At 31.4% G+C, this 19,276-nt stretch overlaps 3 protein-coding genes across 5 annotated transcripts; 2 read left to right on the forward strand and 1 right to left on the reverse strand.

The window, feature by feature from the left end:
* Positions 1 to 219: 219 nt before the first annotated feature.
* On the forward strand, positions 220 to 2,930 carry LOC123916486. Its single transcript, XM_045967955.1, has 3 exons — positions 220 to 832; positions 1,305 to 1,536; positions 2,194 to 2,930. Exons 1-3 carry the CDS (start codon positions 569 to 571, stop codon positions 2,625 to 2,627), a joined length of 930 nt encoding a protein of 309 aa, XP_045823911.1. The 5' UTR covers positions 220 to 568; the 3' UTR covers positions 2,628 to 2,930.
* Positions 2,931 to 11,309: 8,379 nt separating this feature from the next.
* On the forward strand, positions 11,310 to 15,121 carry LOC123916155 (serine/threonine/tyrosine-protein kinase HT1-like). Of its 3 annotated transcripts, XM_045967538.1 has the most exons (5): positions 11,310 to 11,423; positions 11,720 to 12,336; positions 12,424 to 12,894; positions 13,369 to 13,824; positions 14,512 to 15,121. In XM_045967538.1, the coding sequence occupies exons 2-5, from the start codon at positions 12,142 to 12,144 to the stop codon at positions 14,782 to 14,784; spliced, it is 1,395 nt and encodes a 464-aa protein (XP_045823494.1). In that variant the 5' UTR covers positions 11,310 to 11,423; positions 11,720 to 12,141; the 3' UTR covers positions 14,785 to 15,121. The 3 variants fall into 3 exon arrangements, with proteins under 3 accessions (XP_045823494.1, XP_045823492.1, XP_045823493.1); XM_045967536.1 differs by having other exon boundaries at positions 11,720 to 12,894; XM_045967537.1 differs by having other exon boundaries at positions 11,317 to 12,894.
* A 1,752-nt stretch (positions 15,122 to 16,873) lies between these two features.
* Positions 16,874 to 17,584, reverse strand: LOC123914677. Its single transcript, XM_045965864.1, has 2 exons — positions 17,285 to 17,584; positions 16,874 to 17,197 (listed from the first exon to the last, which is right to left on the reverse strand). Exons 1-2 carry the CDS (start codon positions 17,582 to 17,584, stop codon positions 16,874 to 16,876), a joined length of 624 nt encoding a protein of 207 aa, XP_045821820.1.
* Positions 17,585 to 19,276: the final 1,692 nt, after the last annotated feature.

Below are 19,276 nucleotides of genomic sequence, written 5' to 3' on the forward strand. Positions count from 1 at the left end.
TCCAGCACTTTTAGTACTAGTGTGTATATATATTCGAATATTCCGGATGAAATGAATGAAGTGTTAGGTACACAAAAATTTTCTTTTCTTTTTTATATTAAGAAACATTTAGTAAAAATTTATTTATAGATATTAATTCATTTTAATACTGGATTATAACAAAATGACAAAACTAATAAGCCCCACCGATTTAAACGGGATAAGACCAAAAATGAGGTTGCAACGTTCTTTCTTACAAATCCACAAGGAGATTAGGTTGGTTTTAGTTGGAAGAAATAATTGTACACCAAATGACGTGGATCCATGCTGTAGTCTCTATTTTATGACCCAAATTTTGAGTATATTCTCATATTTAAAATCTTAATCAACAATTGGGTCCTATCTTAACACATGTGTGCCAAATTAACTCTTATTATTTACATTTGCGCGGCGATTAGAGATTGTTGTCTTATCCTTAATTTTCTTCCTATATAAACACATTCATTGTTCATTATATTTTCCACATACAAAAACATTTGAGTCAAATATTAATAATTGTAACATCATCATCATCATCATCATCATCATCATGGGTGCAACATCTATGGCTCATGTTACTAGGTATTTGCCAGCTGGTTTTCGAAGGGAATTGTCTAGACAAAAGTTACAACAATATGGTGAAACAAATCTTGGTGATGTTGAATTTGATTTTCTAGTTGATCATTGTGATGAGTTTCAAAATAATGAAATGGAATTGGATTTTGAAGATGATTGTGAAGATAAGGTTAATGATGATGGTTTCAATGATGAGGAGAGTAGAAATTTTTGGGATAATCAACTTCAACTTTTGCAGGTAATTAATCATTTATTCATGTGATTTGTATATGTATTAATTGTGTTCTTAATTAATTATAAATCTTGATATATAGTTGCAACAATTTCTTCTTCATTCTTATCTCATGTAGTATGTCTCAATGATATACGATTGAAGTTTCAAAACTTGAGATCTAGAAAATTAAAATCCAGATCAAACATTAAAGTTTTAAGTATTTATACAAAATTCGAAATCTATAATGACTTATTCAATAAGTAATTATCAGCGATATTATGTAAGGAACGAAGTTTGAATTATAAATTTCTCATTTCTTCATGTTTAAAGTATGTATATTTAGCCATTAGACCATTAGACTAAATATTAGTCTATCTCCTGAAATCAATGTTTGAATTTCAGTCAAAAAATGTTTATATTTAGCGTCCGACACAGAATTAACTATCATATATTTTGTGATGTGTTGACCAATTAAATTGGTTTTTATTTGATGCAGACTCATATATACAGAACAAGTTCTATGGAATTAAGCATAAGAAATGCAACAAAAGAAGGTGTTGAAGAAATAGATAGATCAAAAATAGAATGCAGTTGTAGTAGACAAATTGGTGTAGCCAGCTCATGTCCAAATTGTTTTATGAGTCAAGTCTCAAGATACCTCCAAAATGCAGGTTTCAACAGTGCCATTTGCAATACTAAATGGAAAAGTTCACATAATATTCCATCAGGTAATTTAATTTAATTGAGTTAGTAGGAGTAATTTTTTACACTTTTGCTTAAACAATCAAGCAATATAATAATATTTTCAACAAATGCATGCATTTTTTTCTCTTTGACCCAATTGCAACACTTTTTTCTATTAACAGATTTGTCTCATATATTAACTATTTTAACCTTAAAGTCCCTTTCATATCACTAAACTATGTTACATTGTTACCTTTCTCATTTATTAATCAGCATCATTAGCTATCTTAATCTTAATCTTAATAATAAATAGCCACTAGGTTAGGTGTATATATTTTTCAAAAGCAATAGGACCTCTTATTAAAAAATTAAGGTGTTAGGTACAAGCCTATTGAAATCAAAATTTTGCACCTGCAAATACATTTAGAGCCCATTTGTTATAATTTTATTTTTTTTTTTACTTTTTTTTAAATGATGACTTTAAAATTTTCATTTGTTTGTTAAAAATGTTTCAAATGAAAATTTATTTTGAGTAGCTTATTTGTTAAAAATGATTCAAATAAAAATTTAAAATTTATTTTGAGTAGCCTGTCTTAAAAATAATTCAATAGTTAATTTTTTTTATTATTATTATTTTAAACAAACACAAAATAATTATACACTGATCAAAGCTAACAATTATACCATAATCACTTTTTCAGGGGAGCATACATTTTTGGATGTGGTATATAATACAAGCAAAGAAAAAGCAGATATTAGAGTGATCATAGAACTAAACTTTAGAGCACAATTTGAAATTGGAAAAGCAAGTGAAAACTACAATTGTCTTGTAAGAAAACTCCCTGAGGTGTATGTTGGAAAAGCAGAGAGATTAACTAACATAATCAAGATTATGTGTTTGGCAGCTAAAAAATGTTTAAAGGAAAATAAAATGCACATGGGACCATGGAGAAAACAAAAATACATGCAAGCTAAATGGTTAGGTCCATGTAAAAGGAACACTTCAATAAATTCACTTTCAATGGGTTATTCTGAGAGGATTAGTCCAAAACAAAAGCCAAAGGCTTCATTGTTAACTGTGGATTTACTAGAGAAGGTTCCTAATATGCATTATACTGCACTTGAAGTTGTGTGAATTGTTATTTTTGGTGTATTGGTTAAGATATGAGAGTTGATATTGGAACACACGCGGTCGGGACACCGTACATAAAGTATTTTTCTCCTTGAATGATGAGCGCGGAAACTAAGGCCGAGGAAAAAAGAAAGGCAAAACTTGTTACGATCATATGAAAATACGGTGTCGGGTGTTCCTAAATTATTTCTGTAATATAGAATTTTGTTTTTTTTTTCTTTATTTCTATAGTGAGAAAGGTGTGAATCAAATATCATTTCATGAGCATGTAAAAAATTTATAGCAATATATATAGGAACTTATAAATTTCAAAGGCCAAATAAGACATATACCTATTTTTGTTGATTGAGAATGAGAAGGAAGCATTTGACTTGAGAACATAATACAATGTAGCAGTGTTATTTTGTGCAGTTCTATTTATTTTTACCTTTTAGGTGAAACTAATATACATTGTTTTTGTCCACAAAGTTCGTCAATCGATAGAAATGTCGAAATTGTTAGATCGGATGTTATAATTGAAATTTGAACTCTATTTTTTTCACTTTATATATGTGTGAGTTTTCAATGACTTATTATTTTGTCTATTAAAAAAAAAATTACTTTTCTTGTGTTATAAATTCATATTTTGTTTTGTCTTTTAATAATAAAATAAAATATAAAATAAATTTCAATGAAGAAAAAATGCACTTTCAAGGTTCATTGTATATTTAATGTATTTGGTCCATAATATAGACCAGATACATTAAATATACAGTGAACTTAAAAAGTAAATTTTTGTTTATAAAGTGTTACGAATGGAACAGTTTTATTAAAATGTGTGTGTGTGTGTGTTTTTTTTTTGGTCAGGTAGCCTAGTGGCTTAAAATTCCACCTTTAAAGATGGATAAATGGAGTGTCTAGGGTTTGAACCCCGGCTCTTGCATATAAAATGCTGATGTCCCTACCAACTGAACTAAGCTCACGTGGACTTATTAAAATGTGTTAATCATGAGTATAAGAAATATTTTAATATATTGGAGGTTTGCTTTCTTTACCCATTAAGTTTGGGGGGTTAGGTTTGTATTCAGCAGAAGAATCTACCTCATATGTCTTTGTGGCTTTCAGGGCTCAACCTTGAGTTTTGCAAGATCATATCTTGAGAGACAGGAGAGTGTGTGGTATGGAATTGAATTTTGACAATGTTTTGGACGGTATTCGGGATACGATTTCAACTTTTAACTTTAGCAATTTTCCTAACAAGGACACCGTCCCCCTAAAGTCCAACATGTTTTAGCGAGTGTTCTTTTTAGTAAAATTGTTCAGGACATGAAAGTTGATTTTGTCAAGACTAAAAGCAGTTTTTGGGTGTTTGAAAGCGGCACATGCTCAAACTTTATCCTCACTATCCCATTGATGGGTTAGACCAACACATGTATCGTATCATCCTTAGGTATCACCTCATGGTTATGTTTTCCTAAGGATGAGGCTTGCACTGTTTATCGTAAAGCGTGCCTCAACACTTTTGGGGAGCATGCAGTTCATTGTATGGAACTTCTAGGCTTCAAATACAGACATGACCTGATGAGAGATGTGTTTTTTGATATTTTTAGGCATGCGAGTATTTCTGTGAAAAAAAGAGACACTAGTGAATTTTTTGACTGACCCACAAGAAGGGAGATTGACTTTCGCCCGACAGATGTTCTGGTGTTTGGATGGGTAAGTGAGAAACATACTTGTGTAGATTGGAGTTTCCCCACTTGTGGGAATAGGGGTCACATATTTTACTGTCGGACGGGCAGTCCTCAAAGATGTTTCAAGTAAAATGGCCAAACATGATAAAATGTGCTCTGACAATCAACACGTTTTTATATTGTTTGCATTCGACATCTTTGACTTTCTAGCACCAGAGACTGTAAGCCTTTTGAAAAGAGTTCAAAAGGTCATGCATAGTAATGTTGTGTTGTCTAGGTCTATGAATGTAATTTTTCAAAGATTGGATTTTGCTATAAATAAAAGTTTAACGGTGCAGTTTATTGTCTATATCTTTTGTTCTTATATAATTATTTTATATATATATATATATATATATATATATATATATATATATATATATATATAAAAAACTATTGGATAAAGAAGAATCAACCATTTGCAAATATGTAATAGTATTATTACCTCAAAGAATAAACGAGATACGCTAATATTAGGACGACGAGGAAACATTGTGCCAAAAAGTCATCTCATTCTCATCACTATATAATGAAAATAAATACATAAAATTGGTTATAAAACTATAATTTTAGTTTGGATCTTGCTAACGAGTGTCTCCGGACACTCTTTAAGTATTTCATTTAAAGAAATTTTTGATTCAAAAAGTTAAATACTACAATTTTCAATGCGTTGACTTTATGCATTCCCAAATTATTTTTATAAAAAACTTACTATTTAAAAGCTTAAAAAGTGTCCCGAAGGCACTTGTTAGCATTTACTTTAGTGTTGTGAAATGTAATTTATATTCCATAAAATTAGAGAAATGTGGTCGAAGAAGACGATAGAAATGGGTGAAATAAAATGAAATTAAAAATGAGATGTAGTTAAAAGGGATACGGATACAGGGCATTATATGAATTTTGAAAATGAGTGGGGGTGTAAAAGCCAAATATAGGGTATAAAACAATATTTCCGTTTCTAATTTTCAAGCCTGCTTTAGTAAATAATGGGCCAGAGCCAAGTTCAAACCATCAAGGCTGACAGCGGCGCTTCAAGCTTTGAGAGTGCATACTCTAGTTTCTTTTCGCGCTCCTGAGTTTTCTATTTTACCCCCTTCATAAGTTAGATGTCAAATGTAAAATAGCAAAAATTGAAAAGAGAAAAAAAAACTATTTAAGTAGCGAACCTTATAAAAATCGAATTTATTTGTCCCCCTCACCCTTTCCTCACCTCCGATAAAAATATTTTGAATGAAATTAACATCGTTCGCAAATTAAAATGTGAACCCTTCCTTCACCCATTAAAATATTTTGACTAAAACATTGTACGAGTGAGCGATTAATTTTTTTTCTTTCCAATTTATAGAATTCTATAACGTGAAACCACTTTAACTTGTGAATGGGATTTTATTCAAAATATTTTCATGGGGGAGGAAAGGGTGAGGAGACAAAAAAATTTGTTTTTTTATAATCGTTACTTAAAGTGCGAACTTTGTCCGCTACTTAAGTAACAAACTGTGTTTTTTTCTAGAATATTTTCATGGGTTACGTGACGGGTGCAAACACAAGGGTTGGGGTAAAATAATTTGTTGTTTGTTATTTAAGGTGCGAACCGTGTTTACAACTTAAGTAGCGAACAAGAAATTTAGAAGAGCGCACGAGAAATTATTGGAGGCACGAAAAGAAATACTCTAATAATTAATGATAATTTATTTCCCCTAGGACAGTTGACAGGGCATATGAATATGGTCCTATGATACTCGTCTTCATAACTCAAGTTTAAAAACTATCCATATCTAAATATGTATTTGTGCGGGTAACAATTTTAATACTCATAGTCATATCCTTTGGATATATAAGTGTACATACTTATTTATGTTACCCGCACTCTAACTATAAAAATAAAAAATTTGTTTGTGGTCTTTTATCTTATTTTTTTTAAGCAAGTTAGTGATTTTCCATTTTTTGTTTAGGTTATTTATCTAAGTGTGCATAATGGAGTGCATATTTTTTGTTTAGGTTATTTATCTTTTGTACTTAAAATTGGGTTTAACATTGTTGGTATTTCAAGTGTGAATTGAGTCTCACATTTGATAGAAACACTTTATAAGTAAGAGAACACGTGAACCTAATGCCTTAAAACTTTGAGTTAAGATGTGATATTAAACTCATTTATGTAATTATTCAAGGCGCAATGTGATGATCCCGAACCTCCTCACGACTCAACAAACATATTTTAAATTATGTGTCAAACAGCATGATGATATACAATAATCAAATGTCATGAAATTACAATCAAATTTATTAAAAACGTTGATTTTATTTTAATAAGTTATTTATCTTTTACAATTTAATTAATAAAGTGTAAATAATTAATCTACCCGATAAATATACATTAACATATTATGCAATTTCGTCAAAAAATTTAAATCAAGTACAAATTTTTTAACAAAGAGATCAAAATTGTACTCCTTCTCTACCTCATTCTCCTGGACAACGACTTTTGGAATTTTCCTCCACAGCTCCACTCCTCAAACGAAACGTTTCTCAGCCTTAAAACACAACAAAACGGGACAAAATCAGGAAAACAAAACACAAGCAACAAATCATGTTCATGTCATGTCCACCTACCTCCTGTGTCTGACTTGACTTTTTATCTTCTGCTTTCCCAACACCTTCTCAGCTGTAGATTTTTTTTCTTCCTTTCATAATCGGATCACCACATATTTTGTAAAAATAGTCAAGACTCGGGTTCTATTTGACAAATAACTTATAAGTTAGTTTAAGTAAATAATAGATTTATAATTGATAAATTAGTTTATAATTGTCTGTCAAAAATAAAAAATAAAGTTTATAATTTATAAACTTATAACGAATAATTTATAAACTAATGTATAAGATATGTTAGCTAATTGAATTGTACTGTTTGATAAAATTAGTGGTTATATTTAATTAATAATTAATTTTTTAAAAGTAAAATAATAAGGATAAAATTGAGAGATTGAAAATGATAAGTTGTAAATTTTAAGCTATACTATTTCGATTTCATATATAAATAAAATTTGATTTTTTAGATTCATTAAAAAAAAGTAATGTATCTACTGTAATATACTATATTATTATGTGGAATTCTATGTCAAACTTCAAACTTAAATGAATTTAACCTATCAAAATCAAAATAAGCTATAAACTACACATCCAAGTAAAATTATTGAATTTAGTCAAACTTCAATGCTATAATTATTAGTGATTGCATACACTTTTGTTTTCTCCCAAAAAAAATTATTGACATTGAAATTATTTCGTTAGAAACATGTTAGTTACTAAAAGTATCCCATCTACCTTGGGAGGGGGTTAAGGCAGTGAGATCCTCTCTCTTCTTATCTCTTCATCATAGTGACTAAGGGGTTAACAACTTTGCTAAAGAGTTCGGTAGCAAGAGGAGATTTACATGGAGTGAAAATTTGTAGAGGGCGTCGCCGGTATTCCACCTTCTTTTTTGTTGATGATTGCTTCTTGTTTTGCAGGTCAATTTTAGATGAAACTAATCACCTAATGCAAATTCTCAAGACTTATGAAAAAACTTCCGGCCAAGAAATAAATTTGACAAACTTTAGTAGGAATCTAAGCATGGCAGCCCAAAAAGATCTCTCTAGAATCACGGGAGTCAGACATGTACTTGGAACCGACAATTATCTAGGTCTCCCTTCTATGATAGGCAGGAAAAAAGGGGATATTTTTGCTTATATAGAGGATAGGATTTGGAAGCGGATGAACTCTCGGAGAGGAAGAACTTTGTCCAAAGTAGGTAAATAGGTGACGATCAAGTTAGTTTTGCAAGTCATCCCATCTTATGTGATGAGTGTCTATCTTCTACCGGAGGCTACAATTAAATAAATCGAAAGAATAATGAACTCCTTTTGGCGGGGAGGTGGGGCGAATAATAAAGGGATGAGATGGTTGGCATGGGATCAAATGGCCTGTCCAAAAGCTTTATGAGGTACGGGGTTTAGAGACCTACACACTTTTAATTTGGCAATGATAGCAAAACAAGGTTATCATGACAAAACCACACACATTAGTAACCAAAATATACAAAGCAAGGTACTTTCCTAATTTCTCTCCTTTTGATTCTCAACTTGGTCATAATTCGAGCTATGTTTGGCGTTGTATTTGTAAAGCTCGCCATATTCTAATGAATTATTATTGGTGGACTATTGGAAAAGAGACTAATATAAAAGTCATGAGTGATCCATGGTTGATAGGGAAAGAAGGAGATTGAATTCAATTCCCACAAGTACAGGGTGCGTATAATATTACCGCTATTGAGCTCATGTCACCAAATGAGAAAATGTGAGATAAAGTCCACATTTCCTTTGGATGTGGAAATAGGGATGAAATGAGGGATGTAATTGGAGAATCTAATATTATAGGGATGAAATCCAAATTTATTTTTTTACGGGGATTAAATATTGATTTCACTCATATTACTGGGACTAAAATAGGGATTAACCCTAAGTTTTTTGGTCATATAAATATCTCAAATTTCGTGTTTTGTCTCTATAATTTTTTTAACAAATTTTGGTCCTTTAAACATTTTATGTCACTACTTTCAATCCTTGCTTTAAGTGAACACATGTACATTATAAAAATTTATCCTACAAAAGTATTTTTTTAAAAAAAAACTTTCAAGATCCTAAATTTTTATTGATATACCAACATATATTACCTAGTTAGTTTATTATGAATGAAGTGCTATAAGCGCACTTTATTAAAAATAAAAAATTGTGTCAACTAGTGTTCTTAGGACATTAGTTTTAGGTTCATAGAACATTTAATGTATCTAATTCATATTGTAGACTAAATATATCAAACATCAAACATACTCTGAACTTAAAAAGTATATAAAAAAAAAATATAATAAGGACAGGAGGAAGTATTCTTTACATTTAATTGAACATAATACTTTTTCTTATAGTATATTTTAAGCGCTTAAGCTACACAAGTTCCAAAACAATTTTTCTATTTTTAGTTTTCTTAACTAGTACTCCGAGGATACTAGTTATCATTTTTCGTTAAAAAAAAATCCTCAAGATATATACGAATTTAAAATTACTTCATCCGATTCTATATATAAGAAAAAAATTATTTTTTGATTCATCGTAAAATTGATGTATCTAGACTATAATGTTGTCTAGATACATCAACTTTACAATAAATCCAAAAAGCAAATTTTTCTTATACTCAATTCAATCCTTAATATAAGAAATAGTTTGTTTTTCAGATTCATATAATGTTTAATGTATTTGGTCTATTTTTTAGACTAAATACATCAATCATTCTATGTATTTAAAATGTTAACTTTTTCTTATATTAAGGACTGGAGGGAGTATATAGGAGCGGAGGGAGTACTAGAAATATTTTATTTTGGTTTTAATCTATACTATATATATAAAGAGAATACATGAGTTTTGGTGTGAATTTTTTTAGTAACAATAAAAATCATTTATTAACAAATTCACTATAACATATGATATGACACATTTTTTTAGTAGCAAATTTTTTTTATTAACGAACTGAGCATAACATAAAACATATCTTTCATTTTTTTTTTTTTTTTTGTGAACATAAATTAAACATAGACGTCCCCATGAGCTTAGCTCAATTGGTTGGGACATCAGCATTTTATATGCAGGAGCCAGGGTTCGAACCCTGGACACTCCACTTATCCATCTTTAAAAGTGGAATTTCAAGCCACTAGGCTACCTGACAAAAAAAAAAAAAAAAAATTAAACATAGACATACGCGCTTCCTAATCATCATAAAACAATTAGTAGAAACTTATTCTCTACCATACCCTACCTGGCTATCCTTAGTTCCAGCAGAGGTACCCACCTCATCATTATCAACATGTGCATTATTGGAGAGAATCTACGGTCACCATTTCCAGCGTGTGTCATACGACCAAGTACATTTCACATTCACATTGACCATTTCCAGTATTTTTTTTATTATAAAATTCTACGAAATATTCTAGGTCTAACGCTTTTTTGTTTGAAAAAAAAAACACTTATTTCACCCTTTTAAAAAGAAATAACATTATACTCATCCCGTTTCAAAGTATAAGTAAAAATTGGTCAATAAAAATGAATATATTTGATCCAAATTTTTAACTAAATACATTAAATTTTTTTGACTCAATTTTACTTATATTTTAGGACGGAAAAAATATATTATATAAAAAAATTAACATTATAAACACAAATATTCTTGAATGAATTACGTCAAAAAAGTATAGAGTTTTAAAATCTTCCCTATCTTAAACTAGGATACCATCTTCTCACTCTAATTTTTTTATTATAAATTTTTTTTATGATAAAAAAATAAATAATTAACATTATAATTAATATATATCATTGCACATGTATATTGATTTTATGGTGAGATAAGTAGCTCAACTAGTTGAATTAAAGGTTAGGGTGTTGGAGGTTCAGTGTTCAAGTTCTAACAAAAAAAAAATCTAACATATGAATGTCATATACTAAAAACTAACAATTTACCATTTAAAAAATGTATATTGATTTTAATTTTTTATATTTTAAAATATTTAGTAATATTGATAACGACTAACCTAACAAATATCGAAGTTTAAGTTTTTTAATTCATAACAAATTCAATCAATTAATCTCTATTGAAATCATATCAATTTTTAACAAAATTTTTTTAATTTAATTTTAAAATAGTAGAATTTGAGTTTTTTTTTATACTTTGTTATAGTGAACCGACAATCTATTTAAAATCTCATAAAAAAGAATTACCTAAAAAATAATAAATATATCCAACAATTTAATTTAAAAAAACTTTATCCATTGTAACAAATTTTTATCAACCAATTGCTTAAATTTAGGGATAGAAGTAGTCCTATTTATTCTTTACAAAAAAAAAATAAAAAAATACGATGATGTACTATAAATTTAAAATAACTTTAACAAAAATATCATAGTTTAATTCCCACCATCTCCCTCTCTCTCTCCGCAAGAATTTCGTAGCCACTTTGTAGCACGCCGGTTTGATTTTTCTCTACTTTGGTAAAGCCCTCAAGACTCTTGAGGTAATATATACTATACTATATACTATACGTATTTAATTCACATAAATCTTCTTCTTTGTTACGAAAAATCCTTTTAACATTATTTCAATTATTTATTCCTTTTCATTCATCATTCTTTAAATTAACTATCATTATTGGTTAATTGATTATTGTAGTCAATGAGATGCAATCATGTCTATTTTTGCATTATCAGTATCAATTTGAATTAAGTAATAACATTATTGTGTTGTCATCATTTGATTTTGAAGTTAACATTGATTGATTAGTTTAATCTTTCATCTGTGTTTGATTTTCAGGTATTTACGGAAGGTGGGGTTTGACTTTTTTGCTAAGAAAAAATATAGGGTGTTTGTCAAGTTTCTGTTACATCTTTGTAACAAACAAACACTACATGTTTGTTTTGTTTTGATTCAGATTTTGGTTGTTTTAACATTGAATGGAATTGGATCTTTTGTCTCAGATCAATTCAATTTTACCTCTTTTTGATTGGTTTGAATGTTTCTCTCATATTATGTGGGAAAAAATGTTCACTTTTGTGCCCTTTTAGTGTTTGTTGAAAGGTCTGAACTAAACTAGTATTAGGGGAGAACATTGTTTTGAGAATTGAGAACTACCCTTTTGGTTTTGAGTCTTGTTCTTGGATAGTGGATAAGTAAAGTTTCATTTTTTTTTTCATAGATACAAGGTTGGTGTGTTGTCTTTTGAAAGTGTTGTTCTGATGGATGAAAGTAGTAATTCTTGGATAAGGAGGACAAAATTCTCTCACACAGTTTGTCACCGATTGGATTATTCGAAAGTAGGCTCTTTCGTTATTCAGCCTGATGCAGTGCCGAATTCAGGTCTGAAATCAAGGGCGGTATCATCAGCGTCGGCAACAGCAATAGCAGCATCAGTACCTCCTGTTGTTTCTAAGGTAACAAAGGTTCAGAAGCATCCTTTAACAAATAAGCTGAGATCTTTGTCTCCTTTGCCTGAGAGTTCTCTCTCTGAAACTTTTAAGGAAGCGAAGCATGAACAGAAGAGGTTCTCAACCCCAGGTCCAAGGAGGAAGGAGCAGGATACGAGAATCATGGGGAAGCTACTGAACAAGGATTCTCATGTGTCCAAGTCTAAATTTCCTCATAAAAGTCCAACTAAGCACTTTGCATCGATGAAATTCAGTGACAAGTCGAAGAAAAGCAAGGACTCAGGATGGACAAAGTATTTTGACAACAGTGCAGGAAAGGTTACTGCTGTCGAAACAGCCGAGGAATGGAATGTTGACCTATCTAAGCTCTTTGTTGGTCTTAGGTTTGCTTATGGGGCTAACAGTAGGCTTTACCATGGTATGTATGAGGATGCACCTGTTGCTGTGAAAATTATTAGGGTACCTGATGACGACGAAAACGGAATGCTGGCTGCTAGATTAGAGAAACAATTTATCACAGAAGTCACCCTTTTATCTCGCCTCCACCATCCAAATGTTCTTAAGGTAATTAATTTCAACCTTTTCTCTTCTTCTGTATAGGCTATTTACTTGCTATTGAAATAAGATTAGACGAAGTACTCGAACTGCTTGTTTTTATTATGTTGTTTTCAAGTTTTTTTTCACCTCAACTATGATAAGTTATCCAAAATCTGATACACATGCCATAATTTTTATCAAAGAACACTCACTGCCACAAGCACCTATAAAGTTGTCGTTAGATTTGTGCGGAACAATTTGTTATTCTTGAATACAAGGTTGGCATTATATCCAATGTTTTGTAGTAACAATTATTGGACTCGATTCTTTAGTTTTGTTGAAATAATCAGCTATAAAAATAAGGGTACTATTTTGTAAGTTTTTTGTTGTATATTTTGGTCTAATTATGCTGTTCATACTTTGCATCATGTTTAGAAATTTACTATAACAAGGAAGGTATTTTATACATGATTTCTAATATATCTTGATCTGATTGTGCAGTTCGTAGCAGCATGCAGAAAGCCACCTGTTTATTGTGTTATCACAGAATATCTACCGGAAGGTTCCTTGAGGTCATATTTGCATAAGTTGGAAGGAAAACCCATTTCTCTACAAAAGCTAATTGCTTTTTCTCTGGATATTGCTCATGGAATGCAATATATACACTCTCAAGGTGTCATTCATCGAGACCTTAAACCAGAGAATGTTCTTATTAATGAAGACTTTCACCTTAAAATTGCTGATTTTGGCATTGCTTGTGAGGAAGCATACTGTGACTTACTTGCTGATGACCCTGGTACCTACCGCTGGATGGCACCTGAGATGATCAAACGGAAACACTATGGGAGAAAAGTTGATGTGTATGGTTTTGGCCTTATCTTATGGGAAATGCTTACTGGTACATTACCATATGAGGATATGACTCCCATCCAGGCTGCTTTTGCTGTCGTAAATAAGGTATGCTCATTTGCAATTAATTAAGTCTTACGCTTTGATTGAAATGTCAATTTTTTTTATTTGCAAATATTCCTTCACTTAATTATGAAGATCTGTCGAAGTTTTAGTTTCCATATGTTGAATTATGATTGCTAGAGGAGGCATATTTTTCCTGGTTTTCACTTTTTGAGGATATCTAACATAATCCTATCGAATAAATTACTTTGATGTCATGAAAGTATATTTTATAGTAAAACTAAATGCTGTTAGCCAAATCCTCAGCGAGATATCTCTTTTTCGTTGAAAACAACGGCAGAGTGATATAATAATCAATGATTATATCCATCCATAATTGGTATATGTACGATCAAGTAATTCAGAAAGGAAAATAATTGTGTTTATGTTTATAAATTTCTTACATGAATTAGTTTATATGAAATTATTACATATGGCTCTGATTCCTTAAGTGATGTAGCATTATAGCTGATAGATTACTAAAAATGAAGCTTTTAATGTATTCTTAGGATCGCGAAAAAGGTTTTACTACAGTCATGTCGTTTAATTTTTTTATTGGCAATTTATGCATTTTTTTTTATAAATAAAAAGAAAATTTGCTAGTAATCTTGTGTATCTTATTTTTTCTCCCTTGAAACTAAAATGACACAGTTTACGTATTCCATTCTAATACTCCTGTGATGTTGTATTCAGAATTCAAGGCCTGTTATTCCTTCAAACTGCCAACCTGCTATGCGAGCTTTAATTGAGCAATGTTGGTCCTTGCATCCGGACAAAAGGCCTGAGTTTTGGCAGATTGTTAAGGTATTAGAGCAATTTGAATCTTCGCTTGCTCGTGATGGAACATTGACCCTGCAGCAAAACCCGTTGTGCCAAGATCATAAAAAGGGACTTCTTCATTGGATTCACAAGCTTGGTCCTGGACATCATCATAGTGGTCCTGTGGCTAAACCAAAATTTACATGAATCTGCAAGTGGCCTGACTTTTGTAGTACACTAGGTCCATTGTAATTAATATTGAATGGTTTAAATCCCAACCTCCTTCATAAAAAGGCTGTTTTAGGTTCTGTCTTTAGTTCTCTTTATAACATTCATATGATAGTAAAATTGATATGTAGGCTTTGTACATTGAGGTGAAAGCATATTTTAGTTTCTCGGCCGTGCAGATAACTGATGAATGATGATAAAGTTATTGCGTGGTAGTAGTAGTTTTTTTGGGGCAACAGTTATTTGTTTTTATTTGTTATATAATCCTATAAGTTACTTTGTCTTTTTTATCCAATGTTAAAATTTTGATTCTGTATTTGTGATGTTTCATTCTTTTTATCTGATGCAATGGCGTATAAACCAGTGACAGTTAGTTTTTTTTTTTACCAAACCAGTGACAGTTAGTTCATAACTGCTTATTTGGCTTTCTTAGTAGCAATCTATCATAATGGCAGAATCAATAATAAGCATAACATTTGATGCTACATGTACTAAAATAATGATGTTTTACACTACAAAAAATATGTGTAGGTTAAATAATAGCATACATTTTTCTTGTGAAAAAATTTACATTAGTGGAGGCACTCTTTCATGTAAGGCATGAGAGAACTGTCGATCTCGGTGAAAATTTACGATAGAATTTATGAACAGTTTATTAACAGAAGGTTTCAAATTTGAACTAAAGTGATAGTGAGTGCCAGGCCCAAGCGTATGTGTCAACTGCTCTCAAGCTAGGATACTCATAAGCGGAGAAGAACATGTACCCGAAATGGTATTCGCGTTACTCTTTTTATTTTTCCGCGTTGATTTTTTTAAATCAAACAAACTCAACTCATCATTATTTAAAAAATGGGAAATACAAGGACTCGACTGATAAACAAGAGACGACTAGTACTAGAAATGATCGTCTTAGATAAATTATGGGCAACCATATTTGTTTCTCGTCGGATAAACTTTAACTTATGTTACGAGTGAAATTTATGGATTCTCTTATAATCATGTTAGAGTAAGATATTTGTTAAGATTAATGTGTATTATGTAGTAATTGACAAGGATTAAAGCTTCTAATTTTTAGACTTTTTGAATGTCCTGTGATACCTAAATGCAATGGTACTAGGTAGGCTACTGTATGCATGTGACATTAAAGGTAAATGTAATGGAATTTTTCACTTTTGGGATATGCATGCAGTGTACTCTACCTCCAAAATCCAACTACTTGTGGATTCAACCAACATGACAATAAGTTATTCTGTCAATCAATGCTAAAATAACATAAAATTCATTAGTTGGTTGCTGTTTTTGTTAGAGATTGTGAACAAGTCACATTCATTACGCTTTCACTATAAATGACGCTGTATATATTTGTGATAGTATTGGTTTTTAATACTTTTACATGCTTTAGTTAAGTATGTGCAATGAATCTTCAAGAGGTTGCATGTGACTTCCAAAATTCTATCGGATCAATTGGAAAGGTCTACGTTCAATTTATGCATTTCTTTTATATAATATCAACATCTTATCTTTATACTAAGAAACAAAAATATCTTTCCATTGTAAAAACAAAAATATCTTTCCCTCTTCTATAAAATGAGCTTTCTGCGGAATTTATTTTTCTTTTTCTTTTTTTCTCATTTGGTCCATTGTTGACATAGACATCATTGAGTTGAAATTTTCAAATTGGGCTTTCTGTTTTCAAAATGACAGTTTCAAATAGTTTTGGTCTCATGTACCCAAAAAAGGATGTTTTTTCTCCCGACTCCCCGTATTTCTTTTCTACCCCCTGAATTTCCGTTTTTGCCCTTGAAGGGTACTGCGGTTTATACAAACCGAAGAAATTTGACCTGCTGATGAACTTCGGTTAATATAAACCGCTCGCTTATTTTGATTCGGTTTATATTAACCGAAGCTACCTTTAATATGAGTCAGAGGTCACACGAAGTCAGTAAGTTCGTTTTCTTTAAAAACCAAACCGCAAAACTCTTCTCTTCCTCTCTTGCGCGCATTTGAGGCCAACTTCAACATCCAACTTCAAATCACACTTCATCAAGTAAGTTTCTTACATTTTTTATCATTCTCTGTATTCCTCATCACCATGACACTTCTCGTCGAGCTTTTTGCACAAGTGTTGCATTTCAGTCATGGACGCCCTCAATTTAGCTTTGTACCTATGACAAGCGTCGTATACTTGCTTTGCCGAAGTCTTGTTATTTGGATCTCTTTCTTTCAATGTGGACAATATATTTTTTGGAGCCACCGCATTCCTTGTCATTTCGTCCGAAAACTCCGTCTCCTGCGGTTTCAAGCGCCCCGCCACAAGATGTCCTTCAAGCCCTTTGTCCAACTCGTGGTTGTGCATATCGTTCACAACAGTCAAACGCCATAGCTTTGTTTCCTTGTTGTAATAACCACGAAGTCAGAATGGGCATTCACATTTTCTCGTTCCGGACGAATCGGATTTCAACTTCTTTTTGGCTGGCACATACTTCCCATCACGTTCACACTCCAACACTAATTGAGCCTTTCTCTTTTCGCCCGAATCGGATCTCCTAACTATAATGGAGAACCTTAACTTTTCTGCCACGCTTCGGGCCCATTTGATCAACTCATCTCTATCGCTCTCTTGCCTATCGGTCGCAAAGTGAGACGTCGTGTCAATTTCTATCGGCGGAGGCTTAATAGGAGGATAACTTGGATGAGCTTCAGCTTGAACAATGCCCGTTGCAAAAAGGCCAAGCACAACATGTCGCTTCGGTTTAAATTCGTCAATTTCGTCATCCATAACTACAAAATAAGCAAATGCAAAAAAAAAATCAATCAACCACATATAATAGTTACAATTCTAGTAGAATACTAATTAAACACATAGAATAGTAATATGCAATTTGGACAACAATTTATAAGTCACTAGCAAGCCAATTCATGCCAAGTCATGCCAAAGGCAGTAGCCTGCGCAACCAATTTCAAACTCCTAGTACTTCGCTTCGTATAAACCGAAACTCATCTGGGCAAACTTCGGTTTCTCTTAACCGAAGGTGTTCTTGTCAGAACACCTACGAAAATAGGCTCTAGGATAGCTAAAACAAACGAATTAAAAACGACGTTTACCTGAGATTTGAGCTTCAATGCTTGTTGAATCCCTTAGATGATGCTCCAATCTTGATTTAAAGCCTCAAATGCGGGAAAATCACTGTTGGTTCCGTTTGTTTTTTTTTTTTTAGTTTTTTTTATTTATTTTCGTTTTCTGAATAATAAGAAGTGACAGGAGAGTCACTTATATAAAGTATCACTTCGGTTTATATAAACCGAAGCCTTTTAGCGAGTATTTTATATAAACCGAAGTCTTATTTGTTCGGGTCGTAAAAACCGAATTATGTTGGCCAAAATTTTTCAAACCGCAAGGGACAAAATGAGATTTTTGGGGGGTTATAAAAAAATGCGGGGGATCGAGAGAGAAAACATCCAAAAAAAAGGTGCTAGTATGTTCCAAAAATAGTTTTGGTCTCTTTAGCCTTATACCTTTGAATTTTGAGATTTACTTTTTCCTTACGAGTTACTCACGCGCCCTATGCGTTTTCTATTTTACCAACATTGTAAGAATGAGAAAATTTTGAGAAATTCTGCCACTACCACACCTACCAATGTTATTTAGTCACCATGGTTGGGTGTGGTATGTTAATCGACGAATGACTTTTTGTGTTCTAATATTTGGGTACGGTATGATTAGCCGAAGGATTCAATGGTGATTCATTGCAATATGGTAGTTGATCTGATGCTGCAAGTACGACCGAAGCCAAAACCTGTCGACCCTGCTAAACTCTTTGGTCCATACTTGAAGATGGATCTAGGCATGCGAGGGTTTCGCGGACCTGTTGAAAATTTCTACTGAACAATTAATCCGGGGACAAAAAATCACAAGAGGAGGTTGTTTAGTTTATTTAATTAGTGGTTGAGATTTTGGATGTAATATTTAAATCGATGTTTTAATAAAAGAAAATTATGTTTGAACTTCATTTTTGCCTTGTCTGATTTTGTGTTTTTGAGTCAAAGTTGTCAGAATTGAGTTTTTACGCCAACTCATTTCGTCTAGGTGGAATCGACACGTAAACTCGGCTCGTAAACTCATAGAGTTTACTTCATATAATTATTTAATTTTTAACTTAATTTGAAATTAATAATTTTATTTTTAATCTAGAAATTAATGTGTTATGAATAAGTATTAATTAAAGAAAATATAAAAAAATTAATATATTTTAAATTTTAAATTCAAAAAACAATTTTAAATATTAGATAGTAATTCACACTCAATTGGTTTTCTCTCATTCTCATGAGTTAAATACGACTATATCATGCATTTCAATAACAAATATTGTTGGCATTGAATGAAAATATACATGTTGAAAAGTCTTGATTTTTCCAACAAATGGCACCAGCAACTATATACACACAATATATCTTGTAAATAATAATATCA

The sequence above is a fragment of the Trifolium pratense genome, linkage group LG3, assembly GCF_020283565.1.
Source record: "Trifolium pratense cultivar HEN17-A07 linkage group LG3, ARS_RC_1.1, whole genome shotgun sequence".
NCBI classification, from domain to species: Eukaryota; Viridiplantae; Streptophyta; class Magnoliopsida; order Fabales; family Fabaceae; genus Trifolium; species Trifolium pratense.

Excerpts from the sequence above, each read along its gene's own strand:
- LOC123916486 (XM_045967955.1), top strand. The coding sequence starts at position 569 with ATGGGTGCAACATCTATGGCTCATGTTACTAGGTATTTGCCAGCTGGT. Across the intron at positions 833-1,304 it reads ATCAACTTCAACTTTTGCAG|ACTCATATATACAGAACAAG; the intron begins GTAATTAATCAT and ends TATTTGATGCAG. Across the intron at positions 1,537-2,193 it reads TTCACATAATATTCCATCAG|GGGAGCATACATTTTTGGAT; the intron begins GTAATTTAATTT and ends TCACTTTTTCAG.
- LOC123916155 (XM_045967536.1), top strand. The coding sequence starts at position 12,142 with ATGGATGAAAGTAGTAATTCTTGGATAAGGAGGACAAAATTCTCTCAC. Across the intron at positions 12,895-13,368 it reads ACCATCCAAATGTTCTTAAG|TTCGTAGCAGCATGCAGAAA; the intron begins GTAATTAATTTC and ends CTGATTGTGCAG. Across the intron at positions 13,825-14,511 it reads CTTTTGCTGTCGTAAATAAG|AATTCAAGGCCTGTTATTCC; the intron begins GTATGCTCATTT and ends TGTTGTATTCAG.
- LOC123914677 (XM_045965864.1), bottom strand. The coding sequence starts at position 17,584 with ATGGATGACGAAATTGACGAATTTAAACCGAAGCGACATGTTGTGCTT. Across the intron at positions 17,198-17,284 it reads GTGAACGTGATGGGAAGTAT|GAAACAAAGCTATGGCGTTT; the intron begins GTGCCAGCCAAA and ends TATTACAACAAG.